Source organism: Ciconia boyciana, chromosome 11 (assembly GCF_034638445.1).
Source record: "Ciconia boyciana chromosome 11, ASM3463844v1, whole genome shotgun sequence".
Lineage (NCBI taxonomy): Eukaryota > Metazoa > Chordata > Aves > Ciconiiformes > Ciconiidae > Ciconia > Ciconia boyciana.
The window spans coordinates 19,443,490-19,462,002 of record NC_132944.1 but is presented as its reverse complement, the minus strand read 5'-3'; the positions used below and the strand labels follow the sequence as shown (position 1 = coordinate 19,462,002).

The following is an 18,513-nucleotide window of genomic DNA, read 5'->3' as shown; positions in this document are numbered from 1 at the left end:
GCCTGGGACTTTTAGTTTTGACACTGCTTGCCTTTTCCTTAAGAAGCCCGAGATGGGCCGAGCCTGGAGCGGGGCCAGCCAGGCGTGCCTCCAAGTGCTGATCCTCAACGCTGGCACATCCGAGGTGCCCACGGCCTCCGGTGTTTGGCCACCCTCACTGTGAAAATGTTCCCTCCACCTCGTGGGACTGTGTCTGTTGTGGCTTGTCCCGTCCTTGTGCGTCCACGAGAAGAGTCTGGCTCCTTCTCCTCTGCACCTTCCCCCGAGGCAGCTGTGGGCAGCGGCAAACTCGCTCAGCCCCCAGGAGCGGAGGGGAAAGCCCATCCCACGGCCTCTCCTCCGTGCCGTGTGCCTGCACGGGGCTCGCTCGGGCTGCGAGCGTGTCCCGTACCGGGGAGGCCGGAGCTGGCCGGAGCTCTCCAGATGTCCAAGAGGTCCCCAGGCTGCTCTTGCACTCGCACAGCCCAGAAGGCACTGTCCCCGCTCCTCTACCAGAGCACGCCGTTGGACTGACGGGCCGTGTGAGTTTTGGGGGGTTTTTTTTCCATTGAGGTGCAGGAATTTGCTGAATTTGGGGCGGTTCCTGCTGGCCCATGTCAGCCCAGGAGCCAACAAACTGCCCGTGGTGCACCGTGGCTCCACAGCCCCAGGGGGACCTGTTGTGGTGGGGCAGAAGGGGAGGGCTGAAACGCCACTATCGATGGATGGGACCCCCCCCACCTCCTGCCTTGCCGCGGGCTGGGCAGACCCTTTCCCTTTCCCTTTCCCTGGGGACTTGCTCTGGCCGCGTTGGAATGCTCTGGCATTCCCCCTCGCGTGCCAGCCGGCGCGGACAGAGGCTCAGCCCCACGGGGCGTGGGGTGGGCTCCCCACCCTCCCTTCCCTGCCACGGCTCTGACGCCCACCCAGCCGCTCTCCCCACCCCATGTAGCTGTGCCGTGGCCGGTGCCCACACAAGGTGCTTCGATGACCTCCATGCAGACCATCTCGCCTTTATCAGCAGCGCCCGGAGGAGCCCGTCCCAGTCCCCCCCACACCACAGGGCTCCGAGCTCGTCTGGTTTGAATTATATTTTTCAATAAGGTTTTGTGAAACACTGTATCAAACTTTGTACTAAAATACAGATATATTACAGCTACTGTATTCCTTTCTCCACTGATTTTTCTTCCTTTGTTTTTCCAATTCAGCCGGCAACAGCACTCACAAGCTGGCAAGACCCGGGCGCTGCCGGGGCCGGGGGGGCTCCTGCCGCCCCGCTCCAGGGAAGCGGCTGCCGGAGGGACGCGGGCGCTGTCGGGCTTGTGGCTGGCGGAGGATGTTGGCAGAAGGAGCGCCAGCACCCACACCATCCCGGGTGGCTTTGGCTCCCAGCCGGTGTTTCGGCACAGCTCCGTCCCTCACCGCTGCCCCGCAGGGCTTCAGGGCACGACTTACCGGCTCCCGCCAGCCCCGGGCACCCCGGCTCGCCGGGCTGGGTGGTGGTTCCTGCAGAGCCCTTCATTGCCGTCTCCCAGCAGCCTCCACGCGCCGTGGGCCTGCCCTGTTGCCTGCGGATGGGCAGCGGCTCCCCTGCCCTGGGCTGCCCGTCCTGGGGCCATGGTCCTGCTCAGCTCCCTGCGCCCGGCTCGGCCCCGCTCCCAGGCCTTGCCCAGCACCTGGGTCCAGCCCTGCCAGGGCCCCCGCGGGCCCCTGGCCTGTCGCTCCCCGGGGAGCTGGGGGCCCTGCCCTGCCCGGGGCCCTGCAAACAGCCCCCGGCTACTCGCACTGAGACGCAGCCAGTGCTGAGGACTTTATTGCATTGCAAGGGCTGTGGCGACCCGAGCCCCCCGCGGCCGGGACCCGGGGAAGCCCACACACGCCAGTCTGGCCAGCAGAGCCGCAGCCGGACCGCGGCCGCCTGTGCCGGGGAGGGTGCTGGGGATGTCGGTGCCGGCCCTTGGGTGCTGTGTGTGCGCCATCGAGGCTGGGTTGTGCTCGGAGGCTGCCGGGCTCAGCGCTGCCCCGGGCAGCTGCCGCCATCTCCCCGCGGGCCATCGCCACGTGCCAGCGAGGTGCAGCCAGGGAACACGGCCGGGATGCCGGGGTGGGCACAGGAGTGCCTGGGTCCCCCCGCCACGCCGTGTGGCAGGGAGAGCCTTGCCGTCACCAGTGGAGATAAAGCACCGTATGGGGATGGGGAGGGAAAGCGTTTGGCAACAGCCTGCGGCCGGCTTGGGGAGGGGGCTGGCGGGGGGGTCCTCCTGCGCCCGCCCAGGGGGTTTTGCATGTTCAGCTGCTCCCACTTACCAGGGCTTACATTCAGCGATGGCGCGAGTCGGGTGTCCCAGCAGCCGGCAGCAGCGATGCCCCTGCGGTCCCTGCACTTGGGGGGGAGCGAGCGGCAGCCTGTGGCCCCAGCCACGTGCCGGGAAACACCACGTCCAGGGGCCGGGCTCCCAGGGTGGGGGGCGAGGGGGCTTGAGTCACTTTACCCTGTTTAGAGAATATGAATTTACACGTAAAAGTAGGGGTTGGGCCCCATCCCGGCCACCGGGTCCCCCAGCTGTGGAGACAGGATCTCGGAGCTGTACAAAATGGGAGCGGGGAGGGGGCCGGGGCCCAGAGCAGCCGGCGCGGGGCTTCACTGGGCGCGCGTTCGGGTGGGAGGCGGTGGGTCAGGAGTCCTGGGGATGTAGAAATCTGTTAAAAACTCTGAGACTGTTTTTTCCTTGAAACAAAACCGCAGTTGGACGCTGTTCTCAAACGAAGCGGGTTTGGGGCATCCTCCCCTGGCGGCGGCCCACGGGCGGTGGGGGGCGCGGAGCTGGCAGGGTGCGTGGGATGGCAGTGCCGGCGTGGACATGGAGGTGGCTGTGGACGTGGCGGGTGGCCAGCACATCCCCGGTGCGGGCAGCGGGGCCCAGGGCGCGGCACGGGACGCTGCGTGGCCGCTGGCAGCAGACGAAGGGCAGGACAGGGAGGGAGCGCCCAGGCTGCCGGCCACGGGAAGAGGGTCCTGCTGCGGGCGCTCGGCCTTATATCCTCTGCGGGGAGAGCACAGCAGGTCGGGGCCAGTGTCGGGCAGGCCTGGCTGCACCATTGTGCCACCAGCATGTGCCATGAACATGCCTGTCCCCATCCCTGCTGCCCCCCTGTCCCTGCTGCTTCCCTTCCCTATTGTCCCCTTGTCCCCACTGCCCCCAGCCCCACTGCCCTGCACAGCGAGGGTCCCCCTCATCCCACATGGGGCCACCCAGCACGGTCACACCCAGGCACGCCGCACAGTCAGGGCTGGGGGACGGGACAGTGACACTCAGGACTTACCGCAGTGCCGACAAAATCTGTGGAAACAGAAGAGAGGGCATCAGGCAGGGCGGGGGCTCGGCAGCCCGCTCCCGCCCTGCCCGGCCTGTCTCGCTTTGCAAGTGGCAGTTAAGCCCGCAGGACCCTCGCCTGGCTGCAGGCTGCCGGAGGGGCCGAGCCCCCCGGGCTATTCCCCCCTGGGATCCCCCGCTGGGCTGTGGCACGGAGCCCCGGGACCCCCGGCAGCACAGCACTCGCCTTTGCTCTCTGTCTTGAGCTCCTCGTGCAGCAGGTCGTTCTGCCGGTTGCCGAGGACGAAGGCCAGGAAGGAAAGGATGAGGGCGTTGAGGATGCCGATGATGGCCAGGATGTAAGCCCAGCGCACAGAGCAGTCGCCCAGGGAGTACTTCCCCGTCTTCTCCCCGCACATGTCCCGTATGGTCTCTGCATCCCAGCCGTCGGGAAAGATCATGCAGCCCAGCACCAGGCAGAGCGCTGCGGGGGGGAGCAGGGGGAAGCGTCAGAGGGGACACAGGGGTGGCAGTGCCGGGCGCTGAGCCCCCCGGTCAGTGCATGAGTCCAGCCCGTGCCAGGCAGGGAGCCCACCTTGGCCCCACGACAGCCGGGCAGCACGGCGGGTGACAGCCACCGCTGCCCCGGGGGCTGCATTTGCACATGGTTGCCCTAGACCTGGCCCACGCAAAAATGGGGATATGAGGGGCTTGGTTTCTTTGAGCATCAACCGCAAGATCAGTGCTTCCCCACGGGCTTTCCTCATCACCGCAGGCTCCCGGCGTGTGGGCAGCAGCTACCGGTGCGCTGCGGGCAGGGATGCTGCCTGCCAAGAGGGTCGTCGTGCCCGGGAGCACCCACATCCAACCACCTCGCAGCCCTGCAAGCATTGCTCCGGGGGCTCGCTTACTCAGCGTGCCTCTGTCCCGCACGCTCCACGCCGAGCAGGGAGACATCAGGGAGCACCAGGGTGAACGGGAAGGGAAATGCCGAGACAAAGCCTGTGACTGTCAAGGTAAGGAGGCGACGCTTTTTCTAACTACAGCCAGTACAAAAGCTCCTCACCCCGTATCAGCTGGGAAGCCTAAAAGTATTAATGATGTTGTAGAGAAGCTGGGGTGTGCTGTGAGTATTTGTGATGTCCTGGGTTAGAGAACAGTGAGAGGCTTGTGCCCACACGAGTGACAAAGTGCCTTCCGTCCCTTATTGCTGGAGGGACAGCAAACACCCTGCTGCTGCGGCGGCAGCCCCTGAGGAGCTCTCGGGGTGCTGGCCTGCGCTTTTAACTGCTCTCGGTAGGGAAGGGAAGTCCCAGGAGAGAGGGGAAGCGAGCGCAGGGCTGGCACAGGGCATCGCACCGGGACTCTGCACGGCCCTTGCATCCCGACGAGCTGCGCCGACCGCTCTCCCCAGGAAAGGGCAGGGACGCCGAGGCGAGTCACCCTCGGCAGCCTGCACACCGGCACGTAATACCACCCGCCAGCTGCTGCCTGGTCTCTGCCTCCTCCGTCCACATTATAAACCTGCTTGGTAAAAGTGTCTTTGCAGACAGAGACGAGCTCCGCAAGCTGATTTAGCACCGTACGCGCCCCGGCACCACATGGCTGCAGAGCATGGTGCAGGCGCGAGGAGCCGGCAAGCTGCCATCTCCAGCACATCGTCACCAGGGACTCCCAGCCAAGCACGGCCGCGTCCGGGGGAACTCCCTGTCTGCTGGGACCGGACCAACCAAAACCATCCCCTCTGGAAGGAAACAGAATCGGCACTGATGCCGTGCGCTGCGTGGTAAATGGTGAGCAGCAACCTGGCCTGCCTGCTAACCTGGGCACCTTCAAGCTAGACGCCGTTTAATTCAGCCAAGTGCCTGAATTAAAGGTGAGGAGGAGCGGCAGCCTGCGCCGGGGACTCTCCTCAGGAAAGCAGAGATGCCGAGAGGATTTTAAGACCCCACTGAGTTCCCGGTGCAGTGCAGTGCTGGTCAGGCTGACACGACCCAGCCTGGAACAGGCACGGCTGTAACGGCTCTGCCGAAATTGGTGAGGAGGAGAAAAGAGCACGGTGAGGTCGGAGGAAAGCATGGCGAGCAGCAAAGCAAGTGCTCCAGCTGCCTGGGTGGGCAGCAGCCCTCAGCGACAGCCCCTCTCCACCCAGAAAGAGAACGGGGCTGTAGGAGAAGACAAATTTAAGTTAAAAAAAATTAAAAATAAAAAATGAGGTGCCAATTTTACTTGCACCAGCAGGGGCTCAGGCAGGGTCCCGGCTTTTGTGCACAGCCCTCGGTCAGTCCTTTGCAGAAGCAGAACAGCAGCCCCTGGGTCTTTCTGCAAGCATCAGTATTTCCTCTGCATTTTTGAGCATTTATTTGGGCTCCGGGTGGATCCGGCTGCCCAGGCAAAGCAGGAGCTTGCCGAGAGCCCGCTGCTCTGCAAACACCACAGCTGCACGGGTGAGGGTCCCCCAGGCCATCAGCAGGTTCCAAACATGGCAAGACGGGGCAGTGACGCAGGAGGCAGTGGATTAACGTGCTGGAGGGCTACGGCACTCGTGGAGGACACGAGAGATGGGGTTTAAGGTGAAATCAGAAAACAGCTCAAAAACATATGGGAAAAACCCACAGAGCATGAGCCACGGGTGCAGTGGGTTGTCACAACACAGCCACGGGGGACAGGCAGCGATGGCCACTGCCAGGACCAGCAGGGCTGGCCCTAGCCTGCATCTGCCTGCCCTGGTTCCTCCTCTCCCCGTGTGCCCGCTATGCACTGGCACTGGGGCAAGGGGAGCTCTGCCTAAGATCTCACAGCCCCTGTTTGCCAGAGAGAATTAAACTACAAATTTACTACCAGGGCAAAGGAGCGCTCCTGAGCCACCGTGTGTACCCAAATGCCTCTGTCCGAGGGTGACCGGTGTCTTCCCACGAGCCCCTCGCTGCTGCGCAGCTCCCCGGGATGTGGCCATGGCGGGGCCGTGCCACCAAAGGCAGGTCCTCTCCCAGCCAAGAGCAGTGCAGCGCTCTCCTCTTCCCATCTGTCCTGCACGTTCCCAGAAGCAAGCCGAGTCCTCTGCTCTGTCACAAGCAATTCCCTTTTCCGTGTGTCCCCAGGCCACCCGATGTCCTGGAAACACCTTCCCGTGCCTGCAGCAACGAGCGATGTTGAAGTGCAGAGCAAGAACAAGGAGGGGAGATCCCCACATGGTCAACAGGCCTCAGCGCTGCCCTTTTCAACAAGCCCCTCGCAGCAGGTCTGAGGGGTGCGAGGACGGGGCTCTGCCTGCCCGTCCCTCTGCCCGCAGCACCGTTCTGCCAGCACGTGCCTGCAAAGGCCCCGGGGTCCCTCGCAGACCTGCAGAAAAATGTTGGGTTTTGTTTAAAACAGCCTATTTCTACGCCTTGCAACCACATGAAAAACACGAAGTGGTGACTCCTACAGAGCCGCTATTAAAAAGGAAAAAAATAACCCAACTCCCATCCATTTTGGTTTTAATTCCCGTTCTTCTGAGGGTGTGGTGCCAGTCCCCACTGCCAGTGGCCCCAAGGACAGCCGGCTGCTTTGTCACACCCCACAGCTGCCATCCTTCCCCAGGCTCTGGGCTCCAGCTCCCTCTTCCAGAGTTTTCCCAGTTGGACAGACAGATTTGAGACTGGGCATTTCGCTGATCACTGGGGCAGGGTGTATGCGGAAGGAGGATGAAACCGGCTGCAGTTTGCAGGACTGCCCGCAGGATCCTGCCAGGGCCGGGGCTCTGGCCCCAGGGAAACCGGTATTTCTCAGCTTGGTTTTGCAGCTGATTCACGGCTTCCCACTCCTCGATGTTCCCTTGTCAGGGTCCCTTAGAAATGAAATGGGCATCTCAAGGGCTTTTGATATCCTCGCAAAAGAAATTAATTGAAGGCAATTCAATGTTATGACTCAGGCTGCAACACTGGAGCGAGATTTTAGCAGAGAGAGATGAGAAGGCTCCTCCTGGCAGGATAACATCCCCCAGTAGAAGGTGCATTTAGCTAATTTGGACCGTCTGAGTGAGCCATGTGTTTGTTGAGTACTAGGGTTATCCCAGTGCCGCCCCAGACCTGTGTAGTTGTGCCTGCAGGATTCAAATCTGATTTTTTAATCCCTTTTGCTGCCTAATTTAGTCTGCAGGTTTGGGTGAAGACTGGCTTTTACTGCTCTCACCTGCCGTGGGTGGAAGGGGTTAAGGACATGCCCTGCAGCTGAGAGACGCGGCCTTCCCCCCAGCACGGGCACAGAGTATTGTGCTGCCACATGACACACGAGGGACTGAAAACTGGAAAATATGGGGGTAAATGGGGGAAAACCAGCAACCACTGGGTCCCAAAGGGGCTTGTTAAACCTGGCCTGGGGACAGCGAGGCGTTTGGCCCCGTGGGCAGCGGCTCGCCCTGCCTCGGGTTCAGCGAGCTGGCTGTTCCCTGCCTTCATGCACATCGCTCCCACCTTCACCGCAGACACGTCTCTCTGCCGGGGGTATTTCGGTGACCCCCCCCGGCCCCTCATATCTACCTTGTGCCAAAGGGGAGGAAGCTCTAGGTGCCAGACCCTCCACTGTGCCCACAGCTGCTTGCCGCAATGCTGAGGGCACATTGGAGATCCCCACTGGGGATCCCCGACACGGTGCCCCCGGGCACTGCACACCAGCCCCGAACCCCTGGGGGAACAGGGGCTGTGCGGTGCCTTTGGGGTCTGCAGTGGCTGCTTCTGACTAGGAAACCTCCTGAGAGCTGAGTGTCGAAAGAAAAGGGAACAAACACAGTCTCCCCTCCTCCTAAAAATAGAAATCCCTCAAAAATAAATGAAAATTAAAGGCAGCATGCTCGGGACGGCAAGCACCGGCCATTTACACAGACAGGAGCTCCCTTACGGCATTTTGCTCCACAGGCTGTTTCTGAGCCAAAAAATCAGCGGGATTCAGAATAGAGTTACGAGTTTGTATGAATCAGAACTGACAGTTACTTTATCTGGAACAACAGTTAAGGGATGTAAGCTCCGGGACACGAGTGGCTTCGAAACGCCTGGCTCGGCCCCTCCCTGCAGGTCCCCAGGCACAGTAACAGCTACTACAGGAGGGTTACGCTGCCTTCCAAAGCCCGGGGCTGGCTGCTGCGGAGCACAAGGCTCTGGACAGATGCAGAGTCTGCGCCACGTTGCTGCTCCCGTCCCCACTGCACAACAGGACTGGCAGGGGAAGGAGAGGGGAAATCTTCAGGAAAGCTTTTTTTGGGGCTAGAAGCCGGTACTTCAGCAAATGCAAAGTGTTTTTGCAGCGATGTCTTCTTTTTGCTGCAAGGTCAGCAGGTGGAAGTGGTTCACCTGGAAGATCATATATTGGCAATACTGCTCCCTTGGGCAGAGAAAGGGTTTGAGGCTACTTCATCCTTATTCCCAGCAGCTGTCCCAGTTACGCTGCTAGCTGGTTTGGAGCAGTGGTATCTGTCTCATTTTTTTCATTAAGAATTTCAATGAATGACTTCTATATCCATGAAAACAATCTTTTTGAAACCTCAAACTCTCTCCGAGAGGAGCTGGCTCTCCAGCAAGTCCCAGTCAGGAAGACAAGCCCATCCTGACGCGGCTCAGCAGAGCCACCGCATCGCCGCCAGCACCAGGGAGTGTTTCGGGGCTGCGGCGTTCGCTCGGGCCAGACCCTGCTCTCCCTTAAGGCTGCAGCCACATCAGCACACCACGCAGCTCAGCCGTGCGCAGCCCGGCAGTTGGCAGCGGGCTTCCTAACCGCTCCTCTCCACGGACGTGCCGAAACGATGCCATGCAGCTGCGCCATGTGAGGGGTCCCAACTCAGATGGTGGCAAACGCAGCTCAGGTACAGAAGAAGCCGCTGATCAAGGCTCTGCCTCTGCTCCCAGTTCACGCGCTGGTGGGTGGGAAGGGCCCATCCAAGAGGCGAGTGTAGCTCCGAAGGGGTTCCCCCAAAGGAGAAAAGGGTCGAGATGGATACATATTATCACATTCTCCACCAGGAAAGGTGCCTGGACACGGCATAATTAACTCCAAAGTGCCACTGATAAAGACAAACCCCAGCCCCGTGGCCCCAGGTGGAAAGGCACTCCATGGGTCGTGCTTGTGCCTGGCCTAAGGGAGCTGGAAGGTCTCACCACACTGACTGCTGGACTTGAAGCGTGGGGAAACACCTTCAAACATGGCCAGTCACTTCCTCCACTCAAGAGGGACTGCGTGCTCAGCTGGCTGCCTCTTTTGACCCTCAGTAGACTGTAAGTACGAAACCAAAGCCCCCCGAAAACAGAGCCCCAGACCCACTTGGAGTGACTGTCCTCACGGGAGGCACGTGGGTGCGGTAGCACGCAGAGGTGGCTGGGGGTCTCTCACTCCACATTAGTGCTGGACACCAGGACAACTTTGTTCAAAGCTCAGAGTTAACTCACAGGGTGACCGCGTCTTACTTTACAGCAGAGAATTAGGGAATCAGAGGAAATGCTCAGGCTCCTGGGCAGCCTCCTCAGGGCGTCGCGGTGGTGGTGTACTCCTGTGCTCTGGTCTCCAGCAGACGACTGCTATGTGGTCGCTGGAACGGAGGCATCCACAAAATCAGCCCAGCTGCCTTCATCTCGCTCCTGTACCTGCCCTCTGTGGAGGGTGGATGAGAGGGATCACCCACGCAGCCCATTTCTCTTCAAGTAAGCATAATCCCGTGGGACTTTCTGAAGGAGCTCCTCTGCTAATTTTGAGGTCTGGGGTGGCATCAGGGTGCTGTCAGTCATGCAGCTGTTGACATGCTCATGTTAAAGGCCCATTTCTGGTTTTGTAACAGAAGGATTTAGCAAAATCTCCAGTTTTGCGTTACTGGGATTTTGAACAGGGCAGATGGCTACGTTTCTATTTGTGATAAAGCAGAGTCTTTCCTCTTAATTAGATCCAGTTTCCTCCTAGGGGGGCAGTGGCTTTTGAGCTGGAGCTTTCTGTGAAGCTCTAATTAAACCCTTCCTTGATTGTCGTCCACTAATTAGACATTGACGATTTAAACTTTTTTTTCTGAAAGAGATACTTAATTCCTGATCCTCCTCCTCCCCCACCTTCCTGCTCTTGATTTTTCTCCTCTGAAGAGCCCATTCATACCCTCGCTCAGCAACCCTGTATTCTGCACCAGCCATCCCGTAGGGACGGGGTGGACCCACCTCTGCCCCATCTCTCTCTGCCTTTCACCTTGTTTACCTGATTTTCACCAGTAAGACCATGAAACTTTGAGCCTCGCTGTTGCTTCTGCCGTAGTGGTGCAAGTCCTCCTTCAGCTAAAACCTCACAGAGGCAGGAGGAATGCCTTTCCCTTCTCTGCCCTTCCAAGCCTTCTACTCTGGCACGACCCTCCGACCTCGCAGGCGGGTGAATCTCCAAAGCTTGCCATCACGCTGTGCCGGAGCCTGTGTCAGGCCACATCCCTGGCCCTACCCATGGGATTTAGCCCACGGTGTCCTCTCCATGGGTCACAGAAGCTCCTTCTCCATGCGCAAGGTAACACTTCCACCTGCGGCTGCCTCTGACATGCCCAGGGAAGTTCAGCCCTGCCCGGCCCCCCCAAACGAGGCTCCCCCTTGGCAGGACGCACCACCCCACCGCCTGCGCATCCTGGCCCTCCCTGATGGTGACACCAGCCTCTCCTGCAGGACAGAAGCTCCCTCGTGCTGCCTCATCTCAGGGCAGGGCGATAGCCAGTCTCTGTTAATGCCGCCTTGGACTTTCCCCGACATAGAAAGGCCGCGTAGCCACGCTGCTTTGGGAGAGCTCCGAGCCAAGCCTGGGCCAGCTGGGGCCAGGAGAGCTGGCCCATAGCCCCAGCAAGCCGCGCACTTGGGGTTCTCACAAGTGCAGTTGTGAGCAACACAAGTGTAGCCGGAAGGTGCAAAGTGTGAGCAGGGACAAGCCCCAGGGCAGGGCGAGGGGTACCTAGAGGTGACAGCAGCAGGGTGCTGCCGTGGCCACCCAAGCCTAAGCCAGGGCAGGACAGGAGGCACCAGGGAGGAAGCCCGGGGCTGCCTTCGGTGCAGTGCCCTCTGCCACGCAGCTCCCTGCGCAGCAGCAGCGCTGGCCGGGCACTCCAAGCCACTTGATTAAGCTGCTGACAATTGGTAGGATTTGAGCTCTGAGCTTGCCTTAAACCAGTAAATCTTTGGGACAGGGAAAATTAAAGATGAAGGAATTTCCCGATAAGCCAAGGCAGCTCCAGGTCTGGCTGTGGTCCTGATCTGAGTCCTGATCAGGCTTTCCAGCCCAAGCCAGCTGCAAGGGAGAGAGCGAGGCTAGCTGGACCCCCCCAGCATGGGGGGGCTGTATCCTCCCACATCAAGGACTGGGGCCCTTTCATTAGGAACATGGGGGCCTCTGGGTCCTTCTGGTGGAAGCTCTGGGTGTATTCACACTTTGTATGCAGAGGGGAGCAACGCAATGTCTTTCCGCACGTGGTAAAACCGGAGAGAGAAGGAAGTGAAGGGTCCCGCTACAGGAGGAAGCTCAGCATCTCTTCTCAGGGTCTCTCTCTTCCAAAAGGACGGACCCTCTGTGAGGACAGCTTGGAGGTCTGTGCACAAGGGGATACTTGGGATCCTTATCAATGTAGGCATCGGGCCCCCTCCTGGGGAAACGTTTGGGTTATTGTATGGTGTCCATTTGAGGAGTGAGTCTATGAGAGTGTTGGGGTACATCTATGGCGGGGTTTCTTTTGTGGAGGGAGCTAAGGAGGATCTATAGACAGGGCCACTTTTGGGGGGAATGACTGGGCTTGAGCCTGTGGTCACTTCTGAGGAGACACCAAGGTAAATGTATGGTGTCCCTCTGTGGGAAGCGCTGTACTCAGGGTCTCTGTATGCAGAGAGCTGGGGAAGGTCTGTCCTCACAGCCCTTTTGTGATGCTGGAGGGAGGGAGGGGGCCTGGGCACAACACCTCTTTAAGGGGGAGCTGGAGGCTCTGTCTGTGCACAGGTGCTTTTACAGGGCTGGCGGGGTCCGTGCATGGGATCCTGCCAGTGATGGGGTCCCTTCAGGGGCTGGGGGTTCCCCTAAAGTGGGTATTCCCTGGGGGTGGGCTTGCTCAGGGATGCCCTTGAGGCTGGGTAGACAAGGAGACTAGTCCCTGATGTGGGGTGCCCAAGGGGTCTGGGTCCCCAGGGGGCTGGTCCCAGGTCCAGGGTGTCCTAGGGCATCCTTCCAGCTGGTCCCTGACTCTGTGGGACAGTCCTTGTTGTAGAGTGTCCCAAAGCTGGTCCCTGACTGGGGTGTACTGGGGTGCCCCGAGGCTGGTCCCTGGCCCAGGGTGTCCCAGGGTGTCCAAGGCCAGCTCCTGGCCCGGCTGTCCTGGGGTGCTCCAGGCTGCCCAGGGCTGGTGCCTGTTCCGGGGGCCCTGAGGTGGGTTCCTGATCCAGCTTTCCCGCTGTGTCCCTGTGGTTCCCTGGGGTCAGATCTTGCCTGGAGAGCCCCGGGTGCCAGTGCCTAGAGCTGGCACCTACTCCTGGTGCTCTGTCAGCGCTAGTGCCTGGCCTGGGTGTCCCAGGAAGCCCTGGGGCTGGTTTCTGGAACCATGGCCCCGCAGTGCTTGGACCCAGCCCAGCTTCCCTGAGCAGCCTTGGAGTTCCCTGTGGCCAGGGGCCCTGCCACCAGCGCCTGGGGCTCCCCGGGGTGCCGGCGCCCGCCGCCCCGCGCTTGGCGCCGCCGTCCCGGCGAACCCCGCATCCCCCACGCCCACCACCCGCCCCATCGCCCGGAGGAGGCCCGGTCGGGGTGCGAGGCCCGGTGCCCGGTCGGGGGCCGGTGCCGGTGGGTACCTGCCAGCAGCTGCATCCAGGCGCAGATCTTGTAGACGGTGGCGGTGTTGCAGAAGAAGAAGAGGGCGAAGCAGGTGATGCAGCCCAGCGTCAGCACCATGGAGAGCAGCACGAAGAAGGCCGCCGCCTGGAAGGCGCCCGAGGGGATGGTGCTGAAGTCGGTGAAGGAGCCGCGGCACGACAGCTCCCGGCCCGCCAGCCCGCTGCCCACGCAGTAGTGGAAGAGCCCGAAGTAACCGGGCTTGGGCGTGTTGACGCTGTCGCCCACCCAGTAGGGCTGGATGAAGACCACCACGTTGATGATGGCGAAGCAGATGGTGAAGATGGCCCAGAGCACGCCGATGGCGCGCGAGTTCCGCACGTAGTTGTCATGGTAGAGCTTGGAGGCTTCCTGCGAGGGCAGCATCCTGCCGGCCGCCGCGCTGCCGGAGGGGGCGGGGGGCGGCCGCGACGGCGGGGAGCCCGCCCGGGCTGGGGGGCGGTGGGGGGAGGGGGGCCGCGGCCTGGCGCGCCCGCGGGCTGCCGGCCCCTGCGCCACCCGCGCCGCCATCTTGGCTGCCGCCTCTGCGCCCCGCGCGCGCCCCCGCCGCGCGCGCGCGCGCGCCCCCCTCCCCCGTTCCGCCCCCCCCCAGCCACTGCGGAGCCCAGCCGAGCCCGCCGCGCGCGCCCCGCGGGGATCGGGCCGCTTCGGCTCCGCCCGGCGAGGGTTCGGCCGGGCTCGGCTCGCCCCGCGACGGGCTCGGCGCCGCTCGGAGCGAGGCTCGGCGGGGTTCGGAACGCGTTCGGCAGCGTTCGGCTCGCCTCGCGGCGGCTCGGCCAGGTTCGGAGCGGGCCGGTGAGGTGGGGCCGAGGCGGCGGCGGGCCCGCTCCGGTACCCGGCCCAGCGGGGCCGCTCCCCGGCCCGCCCCCGCCCGCTGGCGGCTGCTCAGCCCCGCCGTGCCGCGCAGGGCCCGCCCGGGGCAGCGCCTGGGCATGGCCCCGGCCCCCCGCGGTTAATGCCAGCAGAGACACGCGTGGGCGTGTTTGGCCGAAGCGGGCCCGCGGGGAGGGCGTTCATCCTCCCGGCCCCTCCGCGACCCCGGCGGAGACCTGCGGGTTGGCGGAGGAGCCCCCCCCCCCCAGGCGGGCAGCAGGCCTTCCCGAGCCGCCTGGTGGGGCTGGAGCAAGTAAGGCACCGCCAGCGTGGGCTGCGCAGGGCGCTGGGAGCAGCAGGGCCCGACCCAGCACCTCTCGAGTGCCCTGACGGCCCAGGGCCGCGGTACGCGGGTGTGCCGTGCCGGGTCGGGCGTCGCGGGCTGTCGGCCTGAGGGACGCGGTACGCTGGCAGGTGCCCTGCAAAGTCTTCCCCCCCCGCGTCCCGGCAGCCTCACGCTGGCCCCAAAACACCAGCGGAGACCAGCCCGCCTCGGGCCAGTTTTCTTCTCAAGGCAGCGAAGGTGCAGCGTGTGCGCTGCAGCGGTGGCTGAACTCGGCTTTCGTGAAACGCTCCAGAGGCCTCGTTCTCTTCCAGGTCTCGTCGAGGTTCGCAGCTGCTTTGCAAATCGGGCATACGCAGATGAAAAAAAAACTTTTCTATTCCCCTGCGAGAGCAAAGGAGCTGCCAGCCCCGTGCCCTTGGCGGTGTAACGGTGGCGTCCGTTAACCCCGGTACGAGCTGGCTCTGTGCCTGCGCGGCGGCGCTGGCACCGTCCCCGCTCCCACCCCGCACGGCTACCGTTCACCTCACGGCGACTGGCTTTGTGTGTGCGGTCACACCCCGAGAGGGGCTTCTTTAATTAACACCCGTTTCGGGATTCTTCATGAAGAGCAGCGCCGCGGTCAGACCCGCCCGGCGGTGCCTGCCAGCGTTTGCCCCGGCTCTCTGCGGGCCTAAACGTGGTTTGTGCAAAGCCTCGGCGTCCCCCAGCTCGCAGCTCCGCTGCTGGGGAAGCACCGCCCGCCCCCGAGGGCTGCCCCACGCCTGCGGTGCTTTGGCCGTGCCCAGCCCTTGCGCCGAGCCCCGCTCCTCCCGCCGCACCGGGCCCCGCTTCGGGCTCGCACCGAGAGCCAGGCGGCTCCTCAGGCGCTGAGGGCTCAGCGGGGGCTGTTCGCTGCCCAGTGCGGGAGGGCAGGGCCGGGCCGGGGGTCTGGGTCCCCGGAGCGGAGCGGGCCCCTCAGGACGCAGCGAGCGGGAACGCGTCGCGTCCCGATGACGCCAGCGGGCGAGCGGAAGGGGCGTGGCGCAGACGCGGCGATGATTGGCCGGGCGGGCGGAAGCGGCGGCGGTGGGCGGAAGCGGCGGGCGGGGCGGGGGCATGGGCCGGCGGCGGTGAGCGGCGAGGGGATGGCGGCGGCCCGCGGCTGCCCCCCGGCGGGCTCCGGGGACCGCGCCCTGGCCGAGCTGCTGCTGGAGTTCTCCCGGGCACAGTACCGCGCCAAGGACGGCGGCGGCGCCGCTGCTAAGGTGAGGGGGCCGGGACTGGGGGGGCCGGGGGCCGGTGGCGGTGCGGCGGGCGCTGACCGGTGGCTGTGCGCAGGTGGAGCGGATCGAGCGGCGGTGCCTGGAGCTCTTCGGCCGCGATTACCGGTACAGCGTGATCCCCAACGCGCACGGCGAGGTCTGCGCCCACTACCCGCGGCACATCGTCCTCCTGGAGCGCGAAGCCGGCCGCGACCCGTAAGGCTCCCGGTCCCCGCCCCGCACGGCCGACAGCCGGCGGAGGCGGCCTCGCGTTTTGTCCCGGGGAGCTTCCGCGCCTGTCGGGAGCCGCTGCCGGTCCGGGGCTCCCGCCGGCCGGGGGAAGCCCCGCCAAGCTGCGCTGCGGCTAATTATAGCCGTTGGTGTCAGCCGCTGGGTACGCCGCTCCCGGGGCGCCCCTCGCTGCCTGCCAGGGCTGCGCTTCGCTGCCGAGCTGCTGCGGGGCTCCTCCAAGCTCCTCAAGTCTCTTGGGCTTCTTTGGGGAAAGCTGCTGCGCTTAAGCCCGTAACTCGAGGGGTGCGAAGGAAACGGGGTGCTGCGGGGCAGCGCCAGCTCCGCTGCGTGCTGTCCTCGACCGGACCTGAGCACAGGGTTGGATCCTAACGATTGCTGTGCTGCGGCTCGCCCAGAGACTCGGAGAGCTCGTGGTTGGGAGCAGGACTGTGCGATGCTCGCCCTGTCTTGATGAAGTGCCTGTGGTCCTGCTGGAAGGCCTCTGATGAGAGAAATTGTAGTCCGGAAAGCACCTCGGGGCGTGGGGGGCTGATAGGGGCTGGACAGACAAGACAATCTCAACAGAAATAGTCTGACCCCACCATGGTACGTGGGTCAGTGGGTGCTGAGGTTTCGTGAGTAAGCGGGAAATGCTTGCTTGCAGTTTAGCGCAAGTCTGAGCCAACCCATTTCTGGACTTTGACCCACAAGCTCAGAATCGCGTTGGTCTCGCTTCTGGCTGAGCATTAGCTACTCCCTGGGGCTCTAATGACAGCCTCACATTTTTTATTTTCTCTTCCAACAAAACATAATGTAATTTTGCAGTCTTAACTGTGTCTGTGACAAGAGTAACGCGTTCAAAAGGATGGTGGTCGCAGTGTTCCCCTCACGGCAGTGACATGTTCAGCTGCTTTGCCTGAGGAAGGCAAACCGTCAGCAGCTGTGCTGGCACGTGGGCCAGGTGCTGTAGGAGGGGGTCTTTGGAAAATGGCCACAAGCGATTGTCAGGTGGGAGAATTTCTGCTTAACAGTTAGGTCAGATTAGAAAAGATTAAACCCCTGGCTGCAAAAAAGGGAAGCTGAAGTCTGAAGCTGTAAATGTAACTAGGAGTGTCTCTAGGGAAGAGAAACTGAATGCTTCTGCTTTTTCTGTTCATGTAAGAGCGAAGGATGCTTAATTTTTCTGACGAGTATTCCCAACAAGTATACTTACACTCGGTGCTCCGTTTTCTTCCGAGACCTTTGCAAGCCAGCAGTGGCAATTGACATTTTAAATATTGGTTCTTTCCAAGTCTTTATTTGCTCTCCCAGGGAGTCACGGAAACAGACTACCCTTCATCATCCCTCTCCTCCTGATTTCTGGGTGATAATCTCCGTGAAAGCCACTAAATAATTTTAGACAAATCCGGTTTTTAGTTTCATCATTGTACTCTATGGAATAATTATGAAATAGAGACTGTTGCCCTTCTTGTGTTAAAGAACACAAGAACCTCTTCCAGTGAACGGGACACTCCCTCTAGGACCGAGTGTCTTTGGCTGCCTTTCATCTTTGTAATGTCCTTAATCAGCCGGTAAGATCTCCTCGAAGTGAGCGGGGACGCTTCACACCTCTGACAATACCAAGGTGTTTTGGAAGCAGTTCTCTCTTATGCAAACCCTGTGCTGCCCCATTGGTTCTGCTGGTACAGCTGCTTTGAAGCCAGACAGGGAACCAGCAAAAAATGAATATTTTTAACACAGATCAGTTTCCTGATCCTGTTCATTCTGTGGCTGAGCAGCTGGGGGAAGAAAGGATGTTGCTTCACCAAACATTGCTAACAGTACTATGAAATCCAGGCAGGTGCAGGAGGAATTTGGCGTGTGGTTTTGGCTATCAGCCAAGGTAGCTGTATGCCCCTTGGTCAGATGCTACTCGTGAGGAGCCACAGAAAGTAGCAGAGCACGTCTGACAGCCAGGAGCACCTTCCCTGTGCTTGGAGAACTCTGATGTCCCCCGAGAAGGAGCGGGCAGATGCTGCAGGGAATGGAAATGGAGGGGTGCGCTCAGTTCTTTACTCACTGTCTTAGAGTTACTGTGACTGTGCTTAATGAAAATGTCCAGATCTCAGGCACAGCCCACGTCTTTCGTTTCACTTGCAGGTCCTGTTATGTGTCTGCACTCCAAGCAAATGTGATTACAGTTGCACGTAATCTAGCAATGTGAGGAACGCTTTTGTTCCAGTGCAGTTACGGCTACCCAAAGGGAAGCAGCTCTGCTTCTGTATATATACAAAATACACAGTTGCCAAAACAGTTGCTTGCTCTTATAGGAAATGTTTCCCTTGCATTTAAAAAGATGAATTCACGTTTGGGGGCTGATTTGGCAGGGAGAGCTGAGGGGATTAACACAGAGGTAAGGTTGCCCAGCAGTATCTTCTGGAAAAAAAACCACTGAAGGGAAAAAAAACCCCCACTAAAAATCACCTGAAAGTCCAAAAAAATACAGAGTTAAGGTACACATCATTCCTTCTCCCTCTTTCTCTACCTTGTCCCAGGCAGCCTTAATGATGTTCTTTCACACTGCTGTTGGAGTGCTCTGTTTTCTGAATCTTTTTCAGTAGATTTTACTCCTGCCTATGCTGCATTTAATCATTTGTCCCTGTGGGAGTGTTGCACCCGTTCTTCAGAGCAGCCTTTCCCCTCACTACAGTACAATTTACCATGTTTATCTCTAGCTTTATTGATGATGGTTCTTGAGACGAGAAGG

At 61.2% G+C, this 18,513-nt stretch overlaps 2 protein-coding genes across 10 annotated transcripts in view; one reads left to right on the top strand and one right to left on the bottom strand.

Moving 5' to 3' along the window:
• Nucleotides 1–102: 102 nt before the first annotated feature.
• LHFPL4 (LHFPL tetraspan subfamily member 4) lies at nucleotides 103–13,569 on the bottom strand. Of its 6 annotated transcripts, none has more exons than XR_012044674.1 (5): nucleotides 13,097–13,569; nucleotides 3,541–3,777; nucleotides 3,304–3,320; nucleotides 2,287–3,023; nucleotides 103–656 (listed from the first exon to the last, which is right to left on the bottom strand). XR_012044674.1 is itself a non-coding variant. In XM_072876455.1 (4 exons), the coding sequence occupies exons 1-4, from the start codon at nucleotides 13,500–13,502 to the stop codon at nucleotides 3,015–3,017; spliced, it is 669 nt and encodes a 222-aa protein (XP_072732556.1). In that variant the 5' UTR covers nucleotides 13,503–13,569; the 3' UTR covers nucleotides 876–3,014. The 6 variants fall into 6 exon arrangements, 2 of the variants coding, with proteins under 2 accessions (XP_072732556.1, XP_072732557.1); XR_012044672.1 differs by lacking the exon at nucleotides 103–656 and adding an exon at nucleotides 876–1,305 and having other exon boundaries at nucleotides 1,435–3,023; XR_012044671.1 differs by lacking the exon at nucleotides 103–656 and adding an exon at nucleotides 876–2,135.
• A 1,795-nt stretch (nucleotides 13,570–15,364) lies between these two features.
• Nucleotides 15,365–18,513, top strand: part of MTMR14 (myotubularin related protein 14) — a 33,597-nt gene continuing 30,448 nt past the window's right edge. For 2 of the 4 annotated variants that reach the window (XM_072876226.1, XM_072876225.1), the window contains exons 1-2: nucleotides 15,365–15,539; nucleotides 15,613–15,752. In XM_072876226.1, the coding sequence (XP_072732327.1) occupies nucleotides 15,420–15,539; nucleotides 15,613–15,752 (260 nt within the window). In that variant the 5' untranslated portion in view covers nucleotides 15,365–15,419. Of the gene's footprint in view, nucleotides 15,540–15,612; nucleotides 15,753–17,233; nucleotides 17,339–18,513 lie in introns of those variants that run through there. The other 2 variants (XM_072876228.1, XM_072876227.1) reach the window with 2 other exon arrangements.

Excerpts from the sequence above, each read along its gene's own strand:
- LHFPL4 (XM_072876455.1), bottom strand. The coding sequence starts at position 13,502 with ATGCTGCCCTCGCAGGAAGCCTCCAAGCTCTACCATGACAACTACGTG. Across the intron at positions 3,778-13,096 it reads CTGGATGCAGCTGCTGGCAG|CGCTCTGCCTGGTGCTGGGC; the intron begins GTACCCACCGGC and ends TCCCCCCCGCAG.